Raw genomic sequence first — 18,750 nt, 5'->3', positions numbered from 1 at the left:
ATGCTAATGCTAATTATCATCTATGTTGTGGCGCTTTAACTCTTTATGTAAAGGATTGAAACTAAATGGTTCGGCAACACCTGTAGACAGACAATATAACAATACTCGCAGTCAAATACTCTTTGTCCTTTGCATAGAACAACTAACATTAGTGCCGTACTTGTGAGCTCAGGAATCAGTTGAGACGTTATTGTGACTCCCACAAGCAATTGAGCAAGGACTTCCTAGAGCTCAGTGGGATTCATAATCTTCTTGTTCTTCTTGTTCTTCTTCTTCTTCTTTTCCTTTTGGGTGAGACAGGCATTGTAAGTCTGGGAGAAGCTAAGTTTAGCCTGGGTTGTTAGTGGACATTACGGAGAGTTTAGTTAGCCATTTATTTTTAAGGCTAATGTAAAATGAGTTTGAAATGATGTTAAACTGTTTTTGGATCATAATTGGTTGTATATTTACATGTATATACAGTAACTATTAATTGCTAATTATTTTTAAAAAATAATGAGGGGGGGTGTCAACCACCCACTGTTTTTCACTATGGTAAGAAACTCAGCATTCACCCAATTTGAGCATAAGTATTTGTTTCCCCCACAATGAATCACATTCAGTTTTAAAACCTCAAAATGAACTGTTTCCACTGTTTCTTTTCCGCAACAAGCCAAAACTCTTCCTCTGCAAGCACAAGCAGACAATGTTATTGGAAGACATATTTCCCCTGTTAGGACACCATGAAAACTAAAGCTTCCATCACACATTTCCTCCAAACACTCTCGACTTGTTCCGCTCTGCTCAGACCTGCCCTAGCGCGATGGATGGCACACACAAAAAAAGAAAACGTTATAAGGTTGCATGCTTTCCTGGTTTGGCACAGTCAACAGAACGCGTCTTCGCTCAGACTCGTATTCCAGCTTCCAGAGGACACTGTGTCAGTTGTCTGCATCCGTCTGGGGAAAAGTATTGATGTCTTTAAATCATGTTGCACAGTGAATGACTCACTGTTGTTTGCTTGTCTTTTGGGGGAAGAAAAGCATGACCTGTGAGTACTACACACCCTGGTTCTAAGTCTAGTCTGTGATACTAGGCTTGTGACACAAAGCTCCTAAATCCTGAGCTACCTCCCCACCCTCAAAATCAAGATTTTATACAATCATACTGTCATTACAGTGCAGTAATCTCTCCTTACTGGGTGAAGGACCATGACTTGCTAAAAACTGTGACTTACTGATGCACCCCAAAAAAGTTGATAATTGCCCATAGTAATGGTTTTGATTGTATATAGACCAAAAACTATGAACCCAGAACAGTTCAGAATCAGAATCTCATCTGACAACATTACCCTAAAATAAATGGCTTACAGACTATTTTATCTAAAAAAAAAAAAAAAAATGTATCGAAAGTGCGCATAGACGTACATAAGACGCTCCGTAGCTTCTACTAACAACCCAGGCTAAATGTAGCTCATCCCCAACATACAAAGCTTGTTTCTGTGGCGAGATGAACCAATTCAAAAAAGTTCTTTGACACCATGGTATCCATCCATCCGTCCATTTTTTGTATCGCCGATCCTCACTCGGGTCACGGAAGAACTGAAGCCTATTCCAACTGACTTCAGGCAAAAGACTCGCTACACCCTGGACTGGTTGCCATCCAATCACAGGGCACATATAGACAAACAAGCATTCACACACTCACATTCTCACCTAGGGGCAATTTAGCCCAACCTAACCTAAAAAAGCATGTTGTTGGAATCTGGGAGGAATTGGGATTACATGGAGAAAACCCACGCAAGCACAGAGAGTACATGCGAACTGCACACAGGAAGACAGCAGCCCGGATTCGAACCCAGAGGCCGATGTGTCAGCCACCATGCCGCCGACACAAATGTCCTATTTTATTATTTAGACATGGCTTTGGCGCAATCTTGTGGTACCTTAAGGTTGTTTCAGAAAGAGCACAAAAACGCAAATAGGTGAGTTTTTAGCAAATAGATGAGAATAGGTTCAGCAGAAAAAATGCAAATAGGAGAATTTGTAAATAGTGAACGGAGAATACGTAGAAAAAAAACAACCAAGCAATAAAACTTTTTTGTCTGAGGTAAAATGCTTCTGTATTCATCATAAAACTCACTCACTGTGCGTTCACACAGCCAATGCAGCTTCATACATTCAGATTATTACTGTAGAGACGTCAGCGCCAGTGTCTGGGATGTTGACAGTTGCTTTCAACACACACCTGACATCACTTTTCGTCCCTATTGTGTTGTCTAAAGCAGTCGTCGTTTTCTGAGTATTGATTATTTTATACACGCATCTAATTGTCTAACGTGGCAATATCCCACGTCACTGGATTCTGTGTGATTGTCCCAGACGAATAAATGCTAGCTCAACTGTTACGTTTGTTCATTTGTTTCTCTGGTCATCTGTTTTGTTTTCTTTTGATTTTGTGGTAGGTACGACTAGACCAGGACGAGGAAGTCAAACAACTCACTCAGCTGAGGGATTCTCTTCGCTTGCTCCTGCAAGTGGACGGCAAAGAGGTAAATCTGGAAACTTAATAGCACATTCCTCAGCATAAATCACGAACTGTTTCGAGAAATTTGCGTCAAGATTTTTAGAACACGGGAGTGCGAAGGCCATCTTGAAATTGCTTTGCTTCTTTGCCGTTATTATTGTTCGGCTAAATAAATTGACATTTTAAGTACTTTCCCATACGCAAAAATTCCCAAATTATGTTTGCTTGTTCATTCTTGTGAAAAGTTAAGTTTAGTGATGGTTGCTGCCATAACCTCCTAAAATTGGCTGGGTTAAAAAGAAAGTCAGTTTCCCGTAGAAACATTTATATCATGAGTTGAGCCACAAAAAAGTCTTATAAAGCCATTACTGAAAAGACACAAGAAGTGTGTCATTTTTGTTTGAAGCAGCCATTTTAGGGTCATTTGGGCTATTTTCATTGGTCTTGAACTTTGAAAGTTGAACTTTCATCCTAAATGGAGCCACTAGCTCCACTGTGAGCAATTTGAATTTTCATTTTCATCATTGTGTGTGGATGAAAGCAGTTTTGTGTGTGAAAGAATCTGAATTTTTGTTTTGTTTTTTTTTGTGCCAGGAATATCTAAACAGGAAGAACTCGGGCAACGGCTACAGCATCCACCAGCCGCAGGGCAACAAGCAGTACGGGACTGAGAAGTCGGGTTTCTTGCTCAAAAAGAGTGACGGGTGAGTAAAAGATCATCACCTGGTGTAAATTTTCTCTCATATAGAATAGATGCTAGAGGACAGAGATGAGTGCATGGAACAAGAAGGGGGAGGTTGTGGTGCTTGTGATGATGGGGGAGGATAAGGGGGTCTCATACTTGGTTCCCCCCTCAGCTGGTTTCCATTACCCTGACAAGAAGATTCAAACAGGGGCCCCTCCTCTTACTTTTTGCGGGCTAAGTGGTTTTGTTGAGTGGATCCAGCTTTTGGACACACACACGTGCACACGCACACACACACACACACACCATGCATACGAGGGGTTTCCATGTTTATGGTGCGTTTTTAAGGTTTGAAAAGTTAGGCTCGGAAAGGGCTCGTCACTAATGCTTGTCATTTTTTCACCTACAGGATCAGAAAAGTGTGGCAGAAGAGGAAATGTGGAGTCAAATTTGGCTGCCTTACCATCTCTCACAGCACGGTGAGGACCACCAATACAATAGAGTGCAACAGAATAAGCCTTTATTACACCGTCAGTGGTGAAATTCTGTTTTTACAGCAGCCCACGAGAATAATAATATATATATATATATATATATATATATAAATATATCTGTGTGTTTGTGTTCAGATCAATCGACCACCGGCCAAGCTCAATCTCCTGACCTGTCAGGTGCGACCTAACCCGGAGGACCGCAGAGCCTTTGACCTAGTTACTCGTGAGTTTTATCTTTGACCCTTGACCCTGACTTGCTTGGCATTCTTGAAATTCTTGAAAATAAGTGCATTTTCATGGTTTTTCCTATGAAAAAGTAGTAAGAAGTCTAGTAACGAGAAATTCTGTCTGAATTGTTTGCTCGTTTGGTGGAGAAATAAAACAAAGCATAAACCTGTATGTTAAACTTGCATAATTTGGTGTTGGAGAAGTTATTAAAATGTATTTACCCGGCTTTACACGATCAGGATTTTTGGGGCCGATCACCGATCAGCAAGTTTAAAAAAAACAATAACCGATCACCGATCTGATCACAAGATGGAGCAATGTGTCTATTTACATGACGTGTTCATTTATTGTATGTACTTGTGTACTGTATACTGTATCCATCCATCCATCCATTTTCTGTACACCTTATCCTCACAAGGGTTGCGGGCGACCTGGAGCCCATCCGTCCCAGTTCAAATTATTCTCTAGCATTTTAGACAAAAGTTAAAACACCAATGACCTCTACAGGGCATTCAAGGATTGGCCACTGACATAAGTTTAGGTCCAATCAACATTACAACTGACAGAAATAATGGGTGCTAACTAACTGTAATTAAATTACTTTATTGCAATTAAATTACTTTCATACATACTGTTAATCACATGGTTACTCTAACTTTCTCACTGTCCCGGCTATATGGACAGGTGTTGTCCAGAGTTCGAGTCCGTTTGACAGTTCTTTTTCTTTTTCTTTTTTTTCCCCCCCACGCTGCATTGCTTGAAGGCGGCATGCTCCTCGTGTACATTCTTCAGGTGCTCGATCAAATTTGTTGTCTTGAAGCATTTAGATGACGTTCCCCACGACGTACTTCAGTTATGCACAGACTGCAAATAACTTACGTGTTTGTTTGTCTGAGACACAGCAAAATAGTCCCACACCGACGACGTGTTTTTTTTCACCGACAATTTTGAAAAAACTTTATTGGCTGTCAGATAGCTACAATACTGCGCAACAAGACACATGACAAGGCTAAAAATAAACTAGCTTTTGCATTCCTACGCGACGAAGACACGGAGTGAAATGTCTTGTGCGGAGCCGATCGATGACGTCATTGATCGGATCGGCGATTTATGACATGAAAGCCGATCATCATAAAATGCTAATTATCGGCCAATACCGATAACGCCGATCAGATCGATGTAAAGTCTAGTATTTACTATGTTATTAATGTATACTTATTTTTATAGTGAATGTCTCATTGTCTCATTGATGTATTTTATATTTATTATAGTGTTTAATGTATTTGATAAATAATTTAAGCTTAGCACTATCAATAGCAAAGTCAAATATTAATATCAACAAATATTAATTTGTTGATATTAACATTTATTTACAGTTTACAATCAAATCTGTACATTTATATTAATGTCATTAACTATATCTATTATTTTATCTTCATTCATTTTTCAAATTATTTTACTATTTAGATTGTTTTTCCTATTTTAGCATTACACTATAGTGGGATTATTTTTAGTTTGTTTTATTATTTTTTAATACAATAATTATGTATTTAAAGTTTAGAATAGGATTTTTTTTCACTGAAATTTTTTTTTGTGGGGGGGGGGCATAACACGTTTATGAAGTGATACAATTAAAATGTCCTTCTTTGCCTAGTAAAATGTCCTTCTATGCCAGCCTCATTATACTTTACTCTTAATCTCAAGTGTCTTTCATTTCTCGTCAGGCTTTATCTCATCTTTTTCAGTTCAACTGTCCTACCTTCATTGTCAGAATGAAAGTCTTTTCATTGCCAATGCTCTTTGTTTTCAACAGATAACCGGACATACCATTTCCAGACAGAGGACGAGCAGGAATGTGTGATGTAAGAATTAGATTGTGCATTCACCTTGGTCTCCTTATCTCATCCTGTCTGTGCTGCAGGTCACTGCATGCATGCCCTGTTAATATTCAGCTTATGTGTGTGCTTAAAAGCCGAGGATATGAATAATAAAAACGTTGAACTGAAAGTGACACTTTTAATTTGCCGTTACAATATAATAAATGCAGATTTAAAAAAAATATATTTCTTATTAGATAGCATGGTGTCCCTAATAAAGTGCATCTAGGGTGTCATCAGGTCTGTACAACAATGACGGGAAACTAAAGGACATTGAAAAGGAAAGGAAAGCGCTATTATTAGAGGATCACTTTTGTCCAGATGGTGTTGGGTGGGAATTCCCTCTGCGCTAACCCTGCAAGGAAGCTTTGTGTGTTTTAATGTGGGAATGGGGAAAAATGCTTGATAGATTTTTGGACCTTGTGTAACTTGATAATTAGTTTCATGTTTTATGGCGAGGAATCAAAATGTGATGCCCTGCTCTGCCCACACACGTGGTCTAAAGATCAAATCCCTCACAATCTATTGTTACCCATCTGTTCGGATTTGCCAAAACCGTAAACAACCGTAAACCAAAATGGGAGACTTCCTGTGTCTCTTTGGGCATTGGTTCTTGAGACATTTCTGTGGGCATACTTAAGATGGACATGACTACCAAGTCTCACATTGCTAAGTGAAACTGACTTTGGGGGGTGGATTTGCTCCAACCTTATGGTACTTGGTTATTAGATTTTCGTGTTTTATAGCCAGTCATCGAATTTGGATACCATTCTCCCCCCTCACGCAATGACAAAATCTTTAATTCCTTCCAATTTAGTGGTTGCCTATCTGTCTAGTATATGTAGTTGAAACTTCGTAGGAATCAGACAAAAATCTCTATGACAAGGAATTCTTGAAATGGCCAAAATGACACCAAATTGGGCGCTTCAAACCAAAACGACTGACCTTCTATGTCTTTTTGGGCATGATTTTCAGGCTTTTCTGTGCGTCTACTCGGAAAAGGCCTGCCTAATTTCTAAATTAACCAAATTTCATTATGCTAAGTGACATTGGCTCTGAGGGCTAAATCATCAAAATGTTCCATAGGGCTTTTTTTATGGTGTGCTCTGGCCGTAATAAATAACATATGAATGCGTGTGTTGGTCAGCTGGGTGTCGGTGCTTCAGAACAGCAAGGAGGAGGCCCTGAACACGGCACTGGGAGGAGATCAGCTCCACCTCCAGGACAGCGGCCTGCAGGAACTTTCCAGATCTATTATCAGCGAACTTCGCCACATGCCCGGCAACGAGGCCTGCGCTGACTGCGGCGCACCAGGTCATAAGTCTTATACTTAAATGATTGATTGAACTTTTTATTTCAAACATCCATCCATCCATTTTCTGAGCCGCTTCTCCTCACAAGGGTCGCGGGCGTGCTGGAGCCTATCCCAGCTATCTTCGGGCAGGAGGCGGTGTACGCCCTGAACTGGTTGCCAGCCAATCGCAGGGCACATACAAACAAACAACCATTCGCACTCATATTCACACCTATGGGCAATTTCGAGTCGTCAATTAACCTACCATGCATGTTTTTTGGGATGTGGGAGGAAACCGGAGTGCCTGGAGAAAACCCACGCAGGCACGGGGAGAACATGCAAACTCCACAGAGGCGGGGCGGGGTATTTCCAATATGCGGTAGAAAAAAAAAAAGACAAATCTATAGTATAAATATGTATACTGAAACACCGTGAACTGCCAGTTGGAAAAGTAGCTGGCCGAAGTTAAATTATCCATGAACAGGTGCAATCCAAAATACATACAGTACATGCATATAATAACATAATGTATGCATAATTTCCTCATACCCAAAATACCTATACGCACATACAACAAAGAGCAGTTAAACATACATTGATGCCTTGAGATTTTAATTTAATTTGTTCCGTAACCACTCTCGTAACTCAAAATACTGCATCTCAAATCATCTTTTCTACTTGAAATGAATGGAAATGTCATTAATCTGTTCTAGCTTTCCCCCAAAAAACCATCAGAAATTCTTGTAATGTGTATTTTAATTAAGAAAATGGCACTTAATAATATTGTACTTGATAAAACACTGACAGTACGGACATAATTACATCGAATTAAAATGAATTAAACAGTTTTTGTCACACTGCACACTTTGGCCAACTCGATGCAGTGTAAGAGAGATAGACAGCTATAGTGTTCAGTGAGACGTTTTACTTCCCCTCAGCTCTTCAGTACAGCATAAGTATTTGTCGGATGGTGTAATTCTTTTAGTTTGACAGTAAACTTCAACTGAGAGTGGCAATAAACAGCTTGAAGGCTCTTTTTTTTTAAGCTTGTTCACTATTTGCCAAAGTGCTGCTAATTGTGAAGTGAGTTGGAGTAGAACCAAACAGACCCCCCAAAAATTGGCGAGAGTTTTGAGCAGAACAGTGGTGCCATAGCAGGAGTCTTTCTGGAGGTATTGCAACTTCCCATAGCAGATGTCATGTTAATCTTGTCTGTTTTGACACAATCAGCGAAGGTCTGTGTTTATTTATTTTATTTGACCTTTCATTTCATCATAGATCCAACATGGCTGTCCACAAATCTCGGCATTCTGACCTGCATCGAATGCTCTGGGATCCACAGAGAACTGGGTGTCCACTACTCCAGGATCCAGTCACTGACCCTGGACCTCCTGAGCACCTCTGAGTTACTGGTACTAATGTGATGCACTGTGATTAAAGTGCACTAAGGACATACTCAGAGTATTCAAACCATTCAAACCATGCTTGGGCCCTCTTGACACCTGAAGTACCTTTGGCGTGTGTGAATGTCGTACTCGAGATGGGTATACTTATGTAGACGCATTGGAAGAAGAATGGCATGGCCCAACACGATTTCATACTATTGTCAGTTATTCGCGATAGCCGCCACCGTGAACAGTTGGAATAAACTGAATGGCTAAAAACGATCATCCAAGGCATGCTCGGTCACCCTCTATGGCTCTGATACAATTTCTCCTTTCGGTAATAATTTATGTTCGTCATCACTGTGCACAATAGATATAAACAGAGACTTGAAATAATCCACAGTCAAAAATAGCATGCGAGGTCATGCACAGGTACATGTACTACTATCCCTTAATTAATATGATGTTGCCTTCAGCCAATTTTTCATGATAACCACCACCTTCATGATAGAAATGAACAGAACAAGTAGTAGAAATGATCCAGTGAGAAATGTCCCCATCACACTCAGTGCTGTGCTCGTTCATATGCATGCCAAATATACGTCATATGAATACGCTCGCCCCGCACAATGGAAATAAACAGTACGACTAGGAATAACCCACAGTCAAAATATTTCACATCCTTAGTCACACACGGAGATGTGGGAGTACTATGATTATGCCATCACTCTTCTAGGCAGTAATTACTGACAACAGTGGCCTTGTGCAACAGAAATGAACAATGACTGGTAATGTAGTTAGTATCTTATAATTCAATTGATGGCTCCTCTTGCAACAATACAAATAAACAACAGCTAGAAATAATTCGCAGTCAAAAAAGTCCACGGCATGCTAAGTCATGCATGGACTGATGTATTATCATGATAACTATCACCTTGCACTGTACTCAACACTCTATTCAAATCAATTGTATTTATAGAGCACTTTTAAAAACAACTGCAGCTGAAACAAAGTTCTGGACATGAATAGAAATCAAACATCAATCAGCTTCTTTGCTGGAGTACTAGAGTGGCTCCAACAAATTCCTTGTTTTTATACATACTTGGCCAATAAAGATGTTTCGGATAAGACAATTGAACAGTACAACAATAAACAGTAAAACAATAACAGTAACAAAGTTAAAGACACCTTAATAAGGGCTCAAGTATCGTGCTCTGTTTAACACCAATTAACAAAAATGGGTTTTTAAAAATGGACAGCAAAGGGGCTTGTCTAATGTGCACCAGCAGGGCAGTCCATAATTTGGGACAGCACCAGAAAAGGCCCTATCCCCTATAAGCTTCCATTTAAAGGAGGACTGGCTCACTCCAAAATAAAGTACGTAACAGTAATCCAGTTGAGATGTGATGAAAGCAAGGACTACGGTTTCAAAGTGTTGTTGTGTAAAAAAAAAAGACCACCTTTGTCAGCTGCCTAAAGTAAAAAAAAAAAAAAAAAACTAGACTTTACTACTTCGCCAATTAGAAGTAAAGCATTTATAAAGACAATAACTGGGGGAAAAAATTAACAAAGACGAAACCAAGACGAACATTGTTTTTGTGTGTGTGACAGTTGGCGGTCAGCATTGGTAACACAAGATTCAACGACTTCATGGAAGCAGGTCTTCCAAGTGATACTATCAAACCTTTGCCACAGAGTGACATGTGAGTCTGTTTTACTGCAACTAATATCGGATCTTAAATCTAATTTCTAATCTAATAATTTAAATTTGCTCTTCTAGGAATGCCAGAAAGGAGTACATTGTCGCAAAGTACGCCGAGCGTCGCTACGTCCTGCGCAGGGAGGCGACTGAACCCGGCCAGCTGTACGACGCTGTGAAGAGTCGGGACCTGACCTCTCTGCTGCAGCTCTTCGCCGAGGGAGCAGACCTTACCAGACCGCTCTCGGCGAACGACGGGCAGGTGAGGACCATTGACATCATAGCATAACATGAACAGCGAAAGGGATGACATCAAAGGAATATGATTAAATACTCATGGTACAGTAAATTCAGCAAATCAAGCACATTAATATTATTAAATCAAAATCATTATGGAATATCATGGCAATCCCTATGCACCATGCAAAGAACATGTTAGAAAATTTGTAGGAGAGGCTATCACATCATTGACGCAATTTGGCATTGCCGCACACTGCACAATGCTGTGGAACCCGAAAAGGAGTCTCGACTCCATTCATTTAAATGTATGCAGCAAGGTACCTACCACACGTGTATATTTTCACCACAAGCGTCACTTTTTCATCCACCAAAAATGATGAATATAGTGAAGTATAAAAAATAAACAAAACAAAGAGAAGTACATGTGTATGTAAAACAACCACTACGCTTAGCCTTTAGTCAGCTAGCTTAATGCTAATGCTAAATGCACACGTGTTAAAAGTATAAATGCAATTACGGTGCATACGATACACCTTCTGCTCCGTGTTAACCAAGTGGGTGTTACACTGGTGACGTGTGTGTACTTTGTTTGTACTGTTTGGATGTCGTTTGTTATTTCAGCTTTGAGGCCGGAGCTCACGTCTCTCAAGAGTGAATGAGACAACTTGGTTGAATTACACACATGCATAATAACCTTCTGTGCTGCTTTTTTAATTTTGTAATTTTTTTATTTTGGTCTTTAATCTTCTTGCCGTCTTGTGCATAAATCTGTATGGAGTTTTTAGATGTTTAAAAGGGGTGGGATGTTGCACAAGAAACTCATGATATCAGCTGATGTTTGCACTGGGTTTCCATCTCATGTTGGATGTCCTTCAAAATCAGAAGGGTTCTTGTCAGGGGTGTGCACAGGAGTCACATGACTTGGACTCGAGTCAGACTTGAGTCATGAATCGAGTCAGACTTGAGTCATGAATTGGGTGACTTTTGACTCGACTTGACAATATGTTAAAAGACTTGGACTTGAACAGCAGTGACTCGTGACTTCACTTGAATGACAAAGAGGTCATTCTTTCACACACTAAAGTAATGGTTTTATTAAAAATTTATATTTTCCAAGAACCACTGTTAACATACTCAGAAATGACAAAGACATTTAACGTAACAATGAGGACGCTAATTATTGCAACAACAAAAAAGATTGTTTGAATCGTGCAGCTTGATGTCATGTTTGCTTGTTTCCGTTAGCATTAGCAGCTAGCTATGTGAGCGCTCACGCAAATTGTTACATGGGAGGCCGGCCGTGCGCTGTCTGGGCTACCTATACATTAGTCTGGTTTCGTCAGTGTAGTGTTCTCAAGAATCAGCCTTGTACTGTATTTATTTTTTCCATCCATTTTCTTTACTGCTTATCCTCACTAGGGTTGCGGGTATTTCTTTTTTGATTCACTTTATTTACCAATTGACCAGCACACAGCATCTATTCGACATGAAACTACATTCTTCTTTGTGTCCTTTTCTTCACCTCTTTTTGATATACTAGCTTACATAGTACCCCCTAGTTTAAGTTCAAACTGAAATCTGTTTGATATTTGTGTTTGAAATTGACTCACTAGAAATGTTTGTAGACAAGAAAATGCGGTTTCCTGCTATATGCACAAATTAATTTAAAAAAATACTGTTGACCATCTAAAAGAGGAAACCAATTGGTCGTTCATTATTAAATGAAATGTCTCATTTTCTCTTGTGTATTCATAATTGCTATTTAACCAAACAAAAAGATGTTTTATCCTTATACTTGATTATACTTACTTGATCTGTTTAATTTCATTTAAGAAACAAATTGAGAAAACGTAATTCATAGCATAGCATTTTCATAGAATAACTGACTTTTTTTGAAACGGCAATAAACTAACCCTTTGACGACTGGTTTTGAAGGTGCTAAAATATTGATCAGACCCCTAGTTTTCTTATAAAGGTTCAATATACTTATCAATTTTTTTATAAAAGATATGGATTTTAAAATATATTAAATATATAAATGACGTATATCATGTATACATATTAATTAAATAAATACCCTAAGATGTTTTGACTGGTGGATCACTGCCCCACTTGACCCCAGTGCAAGCGGATTGCATAGCAAACTGGATCTGCGCCAATATTTATTTCATGTGTTTCTTGAAAGTCCTCCTAACATGTCTTCATGTTTTTCTTCTCATGAAGGGTCTGAAAGAAACCTCTCTTCATCTGGCTGTGCGTCTGGAAGAAAGAAGCTCTCTGGCTATCGTGGACTTCTTGTGCCAGAACAGGTCAGGCAGAAACACAGCAGTCAAACACAATGGCGTGCTTCATGTCCGATAGACCGTTTCACATGCACATCCTGGTGGCAATTGCTCTGATAACACAACTAGTAAACAAACCCTTCTACATGATGTAATTTTGAACAAGGCAGAGCGATTGAGATTTTAGCCTTTTTCTCTACCGACGTAGTTTAAAGGAGGTCCAGGCACAGTATTCAGGGGGCACTGCCCCACCCACCCCCCATCATCATTAAAACCCCATAGATTGAATCTTAATAGTGTTTCTGACCCGACAGCAACTGCTTGGAGAAGAGGACAGCGGAAGGCAACACAGCTCTGCACTACAGCGTCCTCCATCACAAGCCCGAGTCACTCAAGTTGCTGCTCAAAGCCAAGGCTACTCTTCACATAGGTACCGCTTACTATCTGTCTTCATACAAGGACATTTGAACATGAAATATGTTAATTATGATTGTTTTGTTTTGTTTAGTGAACTCTGCAGGAGAGACTGCCCTTGATATCGCCAGGAGGCTGCAGCACACACAATGTGTTGAGCTGGTGAGACCTCCCTGCACTCGTCTACATGAGATTACACATTTTAATTGAAAACTCATAAGAATGTGAAATGATTTCAAACCATGACTTAAAACCCTAACTTCAATCCCAAACTAGTGTTTGAAACTTTAAACCTTGTTTGAAATCTTAGCCTGAGCTTGAAACCCTAATTTTGAAACTTGAACCCATGATTGAAACCCCAATTTAAAACTCTAACCCTTGCATGAAACTCTAATTTGAAGCCCAAATACGTGTTTGAAACCATAACCATTGCTTGGAACCCCATTTTGAAACCTTAACCCATTGTTTGAAATACTAACCCTAATTTTTAACCCAAATTTGAAAACGCGACGCGTTTGAAACGCCAACCCAGTCTTAAAACCCTAATTTTAAACCTTAACTCTTATATTAGAAATACTAACCCTAATTAAAACCCTACTTTGAAAACCTAGCCTTTGTTTGAAACCCTTATACTATGTTGAAAACCATAACTCAGTCTTGAAACCTTAACTTAAACCCCTAAATCTAATTTAAAAACCTACTTTGAAACCTTAACTCTTGGTAGAAATACTAACCCTGATTTGAAAACATAACCGAGGCTTAAAACCTTACTGTGAAACCCTTACCCTCTCTTGAAACCCTAATTTGAAACCCTATTCCAGGCTTCAAACCCTATTCCTGTCTTGAAACCCTAACCCTGGCTTCAAAACTGACTTTTAAACCATAACACTTGTGCGAACTCCGAACCCCAGATAGCCAATTAAGACGAACACGAATTTTGAATTGAGTGTTTTTGCTCTGTGTGTGTGTGTAGTTGGAGCTGGCGCACAATGGGAAGTTTAACTCTCAGATTCACGTGGAGTTCATGTGGGACACTCAAGCTCAGGAAATCTACGACAGCGAGGATGACCTGGACGAGAGGGTAAACATCCCACCGCACTTTACATTTACTGAGCCGAGGCACACATTTTACATGAGAAAAACATCTCACGTCACATCACCGGAAATGTCACACGAAGCGGATGCACAGGTTTATTGTACATTCTGCTAACTAGTTGAAGAGCATTTATTTGTTCTGCCTGTCACTACATGTCACTGGCATGGATAAATAACTGAAATTAATAGAACTTAGTTTTCTTCTTCCAGATAGGGGTTGAACCGACTAGTCGACTTCCAACTACTCAGAAGTCGACTAGTCAGAAGTTGATTAGTCGGAAAACGACTAGTCGGCACGTTGACTTTGCTACTCCACAGTGACGGTTATACCTTGAGGTCGACTAATCGCCAATCAAGTGTTTTGGACACGGACGCTTTGCTGAAATCTACAGATAGTTGGTCGGCGCAGCAAACTGTGGCGGTACCTAAAGCGTGTGGAAATATTTTACTAAAAGTGACACTGGTTGCAAGGTCACTAGTAAAATATACAAGTCTACCCACAAACATAACAAAAGCACAAGTTGTACGAACGGCCATCAGAAAAGGCACCTGCTAACACTCGCTGACGAGCAGCCTGAAACCCTCAAACCAGACGTCAGCAAATTCACCAAACGCCCTCCTGTAACAGTAAAATGATAAAGAAATATACTGTAGCTTCTGCTTATTCAATGAAATGGAGACAAGCCATAGCCTATATGTAACTATTATTGTACAATTAAACAGCTAATGTGTCAAAGAAAACATCCAACTGTCGTTTCTCTCTCCCGTCAGACTGGTTCCAGCAGACAAGCACGCAATCACTGACTCACAGATACTTTCAGGGTTTCAAAGACAGAACGGATCTTATAACACTCTTGCAATCCCTGTAGTTGTGTTATGTGTATGGTGTTAGAGTTGCACAAATTGTGACTGTACCTTAAAGGTATCAGAATGTGATTAGATGAGTGAGTGTCTGATAGTGATTGGATGAACAAGTTAGTGGGTGGGGCCTGTGCAACTGAGGACAGCAAAGAGAGTGAGTGAGGAAGCAAGCTTGTGTTTGGAGGCGCGCACAGCGAATCGAGACAGAAAAAATAAATGATGTGAAGTAATCCATTTATCAATGTCGACTCAACTGTCATCACCTTAGCGTTGACTACAAAAAAAAAGTTGTTCAACCCCTACTTTCAGGTGAGCCCAATACCCAAGAACCGCTCTCCGGCCGCCTCAAACGGAGGCGTTGGATCCCGCTGTAGTGTGGTGAGCAGCGCCAGTGGTAACCCAGGCAACAGACCTTGTCAGACCTACGAGAACCTGGAGTTCCTCTACAGAAATCCCCCAGCCAACAGTCCCCCCTCTGGCCTAGCAATGCCACCACCGCTGCCTGCTAAATCCACCCCTAAAGGTAAAAACGTAGTCACAGTGACCATGGAATCTGAGGATTATAACCCTGTCTTGATATCTTGATTAAAGCCCTAATCCAGTTTTAAAACGCTAACCTGAAACCCTCATTTCAAACCCTAACCGTTATTTCAAATCCTCAACTTAGCTTAAAACCTTAATTTGAAGGGCGAATCATTTTTTGAAACCCCCCCAACAATAACTCGAAACCCCACTTTGAAGCCCTAACCCATGCTTAAAACACTAACTTGAAAGTCTAACCTGGAACCCTCATTTGGAACACTAACCGTTGAAACCCTTCACCTTAGCTTGAAACCCTAATTTGAAACACAAATCATGTCTTGAAACCCTAACAATGACTTGAAACTGGGCTTTGAAGCCCTAACTCAGGCTTGAAACGCTAATTTGAAACCCTAACCCTGGCCTGAAACCCTATTTTGAAACATTGCCTTGAAACCCGAACCCTGACTTGAAACGCTACTTTGAAACATTAACCCCGGCTTTAAAATCTACTTTGATGCCCTAATTTAAAGCTCAGACTTGAAATTCTAACTCTGACTTGAAATCCTATTTTGAAACATTACTTTGAAACCCTAACTCTACTTTGAAACCCGATTCTGAAACCCTAACTTGAACTGTAACCTTAACTTGAAATCCTAACGCTGGCACAATTCTTGTCTTCTATCTCACTAGCGTGTGCATGTGTACCTAATGAAGTGTCCAGCGAGCGTACACTCTACATATCATCTTCCATTTATCCGCTCAGGTCGCTCCGACCCTCAGCTCCCGGTCACAGTGCCGGAAGTGAACCTAAATCCTCCAAGACGTGCCTCAAACCCGTCCGCCAACACCTCCGGTTTCCAGACCCAAGCCCGACAGAGCCCCACTTCACCTAGCATAGAGAATCAGGCCCCGGGTGGCAAAACACACAAGGGAAGCGTGCTGAGGACTCATAGACATTCTGGGGAAGTGCAAGCCGGCACTGGTTCTGCCTCTCAAAGCACTTCCACGTCCTCCCAGAACCACATTGGGCCTGTCAGGTAAATTAAAGCGCCCTACTCAACCCAGCTTTGTCATCAATAAATATGACCAACGGTGAGAAATACTGAAGTAGATTTTTCAGGTGTGTGTGCCTTCTTTGAAAATAAATTTTCACGTTTACTCCCTATGTACATTTCGAAAAAAGATATCTGTACTTTTTACCTTGGTCAAAAATAGGCTTAGTGCTCTTCTCAACCTGCGTGCATGAGACACGATGTAAAAAAGATGTAGACAGAGAGAGGTAAAGTCAACCGCAGTTGAGCTCTTGATTGGCTGACAGATTGTAATCTTGGGGATTGACAGTTTGGCTGTGTTAACTATACCAAGTGTAGTTCTTTGTTTTATGTTTAGTCTGACAGTAAGTTTCAACTGGGAGTGGCATTAACAGCTTGCAACCTCTTTTTGAATGAATTCCTCACTTTTTGGCAAACTGTTGCGAATTGTTAAGTGTGTTTAGTTGAGTTCACTGAAACTATACGTTCAGTGTCTGTGCTTGCAAGTCAAAGCAAAAAAAAATCGGTCAAACTGTGCCTCGTATCTGAAAACTCCTAAATCGGGTCACTCATATCTCAAGGCACCACTTAACACGTAAGGTGTATTTTGTCATTCTGTTATCTGTAGCTAATTTTTCATTTATTATCTTGTTTTACCCATTCCAGAACCTGTTGTCAGTTCAGTCCGATTTACGCTGTCAAAAATTGAAGCTGTGTTTAGTGATTTGTTTTTCTTAACACCAGCACTATGCTAGTTAATAAAAGAGGAAAACCATTTTGTGTGCAGAGAAAAAAGGTTTTCCCATGTTGCAAAATTAGCTGAATGGGTATTGTATATAATTGACAGTAAAACAATATTTTTTACTCTTTACGTTTGCACTGAAGTACATTTCAGTCTTTACTTTTTTACTTTTACTTCGATAAATGAGTTCACTCTATACTTCTACCTATGTATAGCGTGTGAGTACTTTTGCAACCTCTGATTGTGACCGACGTCGAACCTCTTTCCAGTTCCGAGAAGACCACATCTTATCGTCGCACGTGCAGCGGAGGAGGCAACCAGGGCAAGTGTGCCACGTTGTCTCCCACCAGCAACCAGGAGGAGCCGTATTGTACTTTGGGGGGAAATTGCGCCGGCTTCAGCCCGGTACCCACCGCGGTTGCCCCGTCTTCTTCGCCGGGTGTCACCTCTGCCCTTCGACCACGCCGGAACGCTATGGTACCGCTGCAAATGGCCCTTTGAGCCTTAAAAGTCCTGACAACATCTTGGACTATTCCCAAAAAGTTAGGGCTATTTGGACTTCAGATGAAATTTCAGGAGGGAAGCTAAAATCCACTATAACCTTTACAGATGACTTTAAAGGGGTGGTTTGTAATTTAAAAAAACAAAAACAAACCTTTTTTTGGTCATATTTTGTTCAAACAGTCTTAATGACTTGTTGTTAGTACATGATAAATATGATTTATGTGGAAAAAAATCCGCTGTCTCTGGCCCCATCTTGTGCCTCTGATTTGATAAACATGAAACCACTGCGCCAGAGGTGGGCAATTTAATTATTATTATTTTTCTTAACAGAGCACATTTATCATCTATGACTGTGAGATGAACAGTGAATTCACAACACGTATTTGAACAAATAACATTTCTAAAGATTTCTACTTATATGCCTTTCTATAACACTTCAAAGTCCCTTCTGGTACTGTTGATCAATTGTCTCATGATTATTTCAGGTTCACTCTGAAATTTCACCCGAAAGCCAAATATCCCTAACTTTTTGTAAATAGTGCAATTTTTTTTTTTTTTTTTTAAAAGTGTCTCATTGTGAAAGATGCATCCTTTTTCCATTATTTCCCATTTAACTGCCAGGTTTCGGGCAACAGGCACCAACAGAAGCGGGTCAAGGCGTTAGTGGACTGCAGACCCGCCAATTCGGAGCAGTTGACCTTTTTCAAAGACGAGACCATTGTGGTCACGGTCTCCGCTGATCCCCACTGGTGGGTAAGTGCAACTATCAGCTCTTTCTTTCCCCCACAAGGTTGTTTGTTGTTGTTGTTGTTGTGTCAAAAGCTGAGAGAATAGTACTTTAAAAAAAAGTATTATTCCCATTTCAGTTTGTTTATGCTATGTTAAAATATGC

General features: G+C 40.2%; 1 protein-coding gene across 2 annotated transcripts in view; it reads left to right on the top strand.

The window, feature by feature from the left end:
- Positions 1–18,750, top strand: part of asap3 (ArfGAP with SH3 domain, ankyrin repeat and PH domain 3) — a 40,258-nt gene that overhangs the window by 17,859 nt on the left and 3,649 nt on the right. Inside the window, exons 9-25 of one of the 2 annotated variants that reach the window (XM_061695438.1) lie at positions 2,444–2,530; positions 3,100–3,209; positions 3,600–3,669; positions 3,820–3,907; positions 5,726–5,774; positions 6,937–7,103; positions 8,362–8,495; positions 10,080–10,171; positions 10,249–10,429; positions 12,631–12,716; positions 13,004–13,119; positions 13,198–13,265; positions 14,077–14,184; positions 15,369–15,582; positions 16,345–16,618; positions 17,624–17,831; positions 18,480–18,607. In XM_061695438.1, the coding sequence (XP_061551422.1) occupies positions 2,444–2,530; positions 3,100–3,209; positions 3,600–3,669; positions 3,820–3,907; positions 5,726–5,774; positions 6,937–7,103; positions 8,362–8,495; positions 10,080–10,171; positions 10,249–10,429; positions 12,631–12,716; positions 13,004–13,119; positions 13,198–13,265; positions 14,077–14,184; positions 15,369–15,582; positions 16,345–16,618; positions 17,624–17,831; positions 18,480–18,607 (2,180 nt within the window). Of the gene's footprint in view, positions 1–2,443; positions 2,531–3,099; positions 3,210–3,599; positions 3,670–3,819; positions 3,908–5,725; positions 5,775–6,936; positions 7,104–8,361; positions 8,496–10,079; positions 10,172–10,248; positions 10,430–12,630; positions 12,717–13,003; positions 13,120–13,197; positions 13,266–14,076; positions 14,185–15,368; positions 15,583–16,344; positions 16,619–17,623; positions 17,832–18,479; positions 18,612–18,750 lie in introns of both variants that reach the window. The other variant, XM_061695437.1, reaches the window with a different exon arrangement.

The sequence above is a fragment of the Phycodurus eques genome, chromosome 14, assembly GCF_024500275.1.
Source record: "Phycodurus eques isolate BA_2022a chromosome 14, UOR_Pequ_1.1, whole genome shotgun sequence".
NCBI classification, from domain to species: domain Eukaryota; kingdom Metazoa; phylum Chordata; class Actinopteri; order Syngnathiformes; family Syngnathidae; genus Phycodurus; species Phycodurus eques.
The sequence above is the reverse complement of the archived record's forward strand: the minus strand, read 5'-3'. Positions and strand labels throughout refer to the sequence as shown.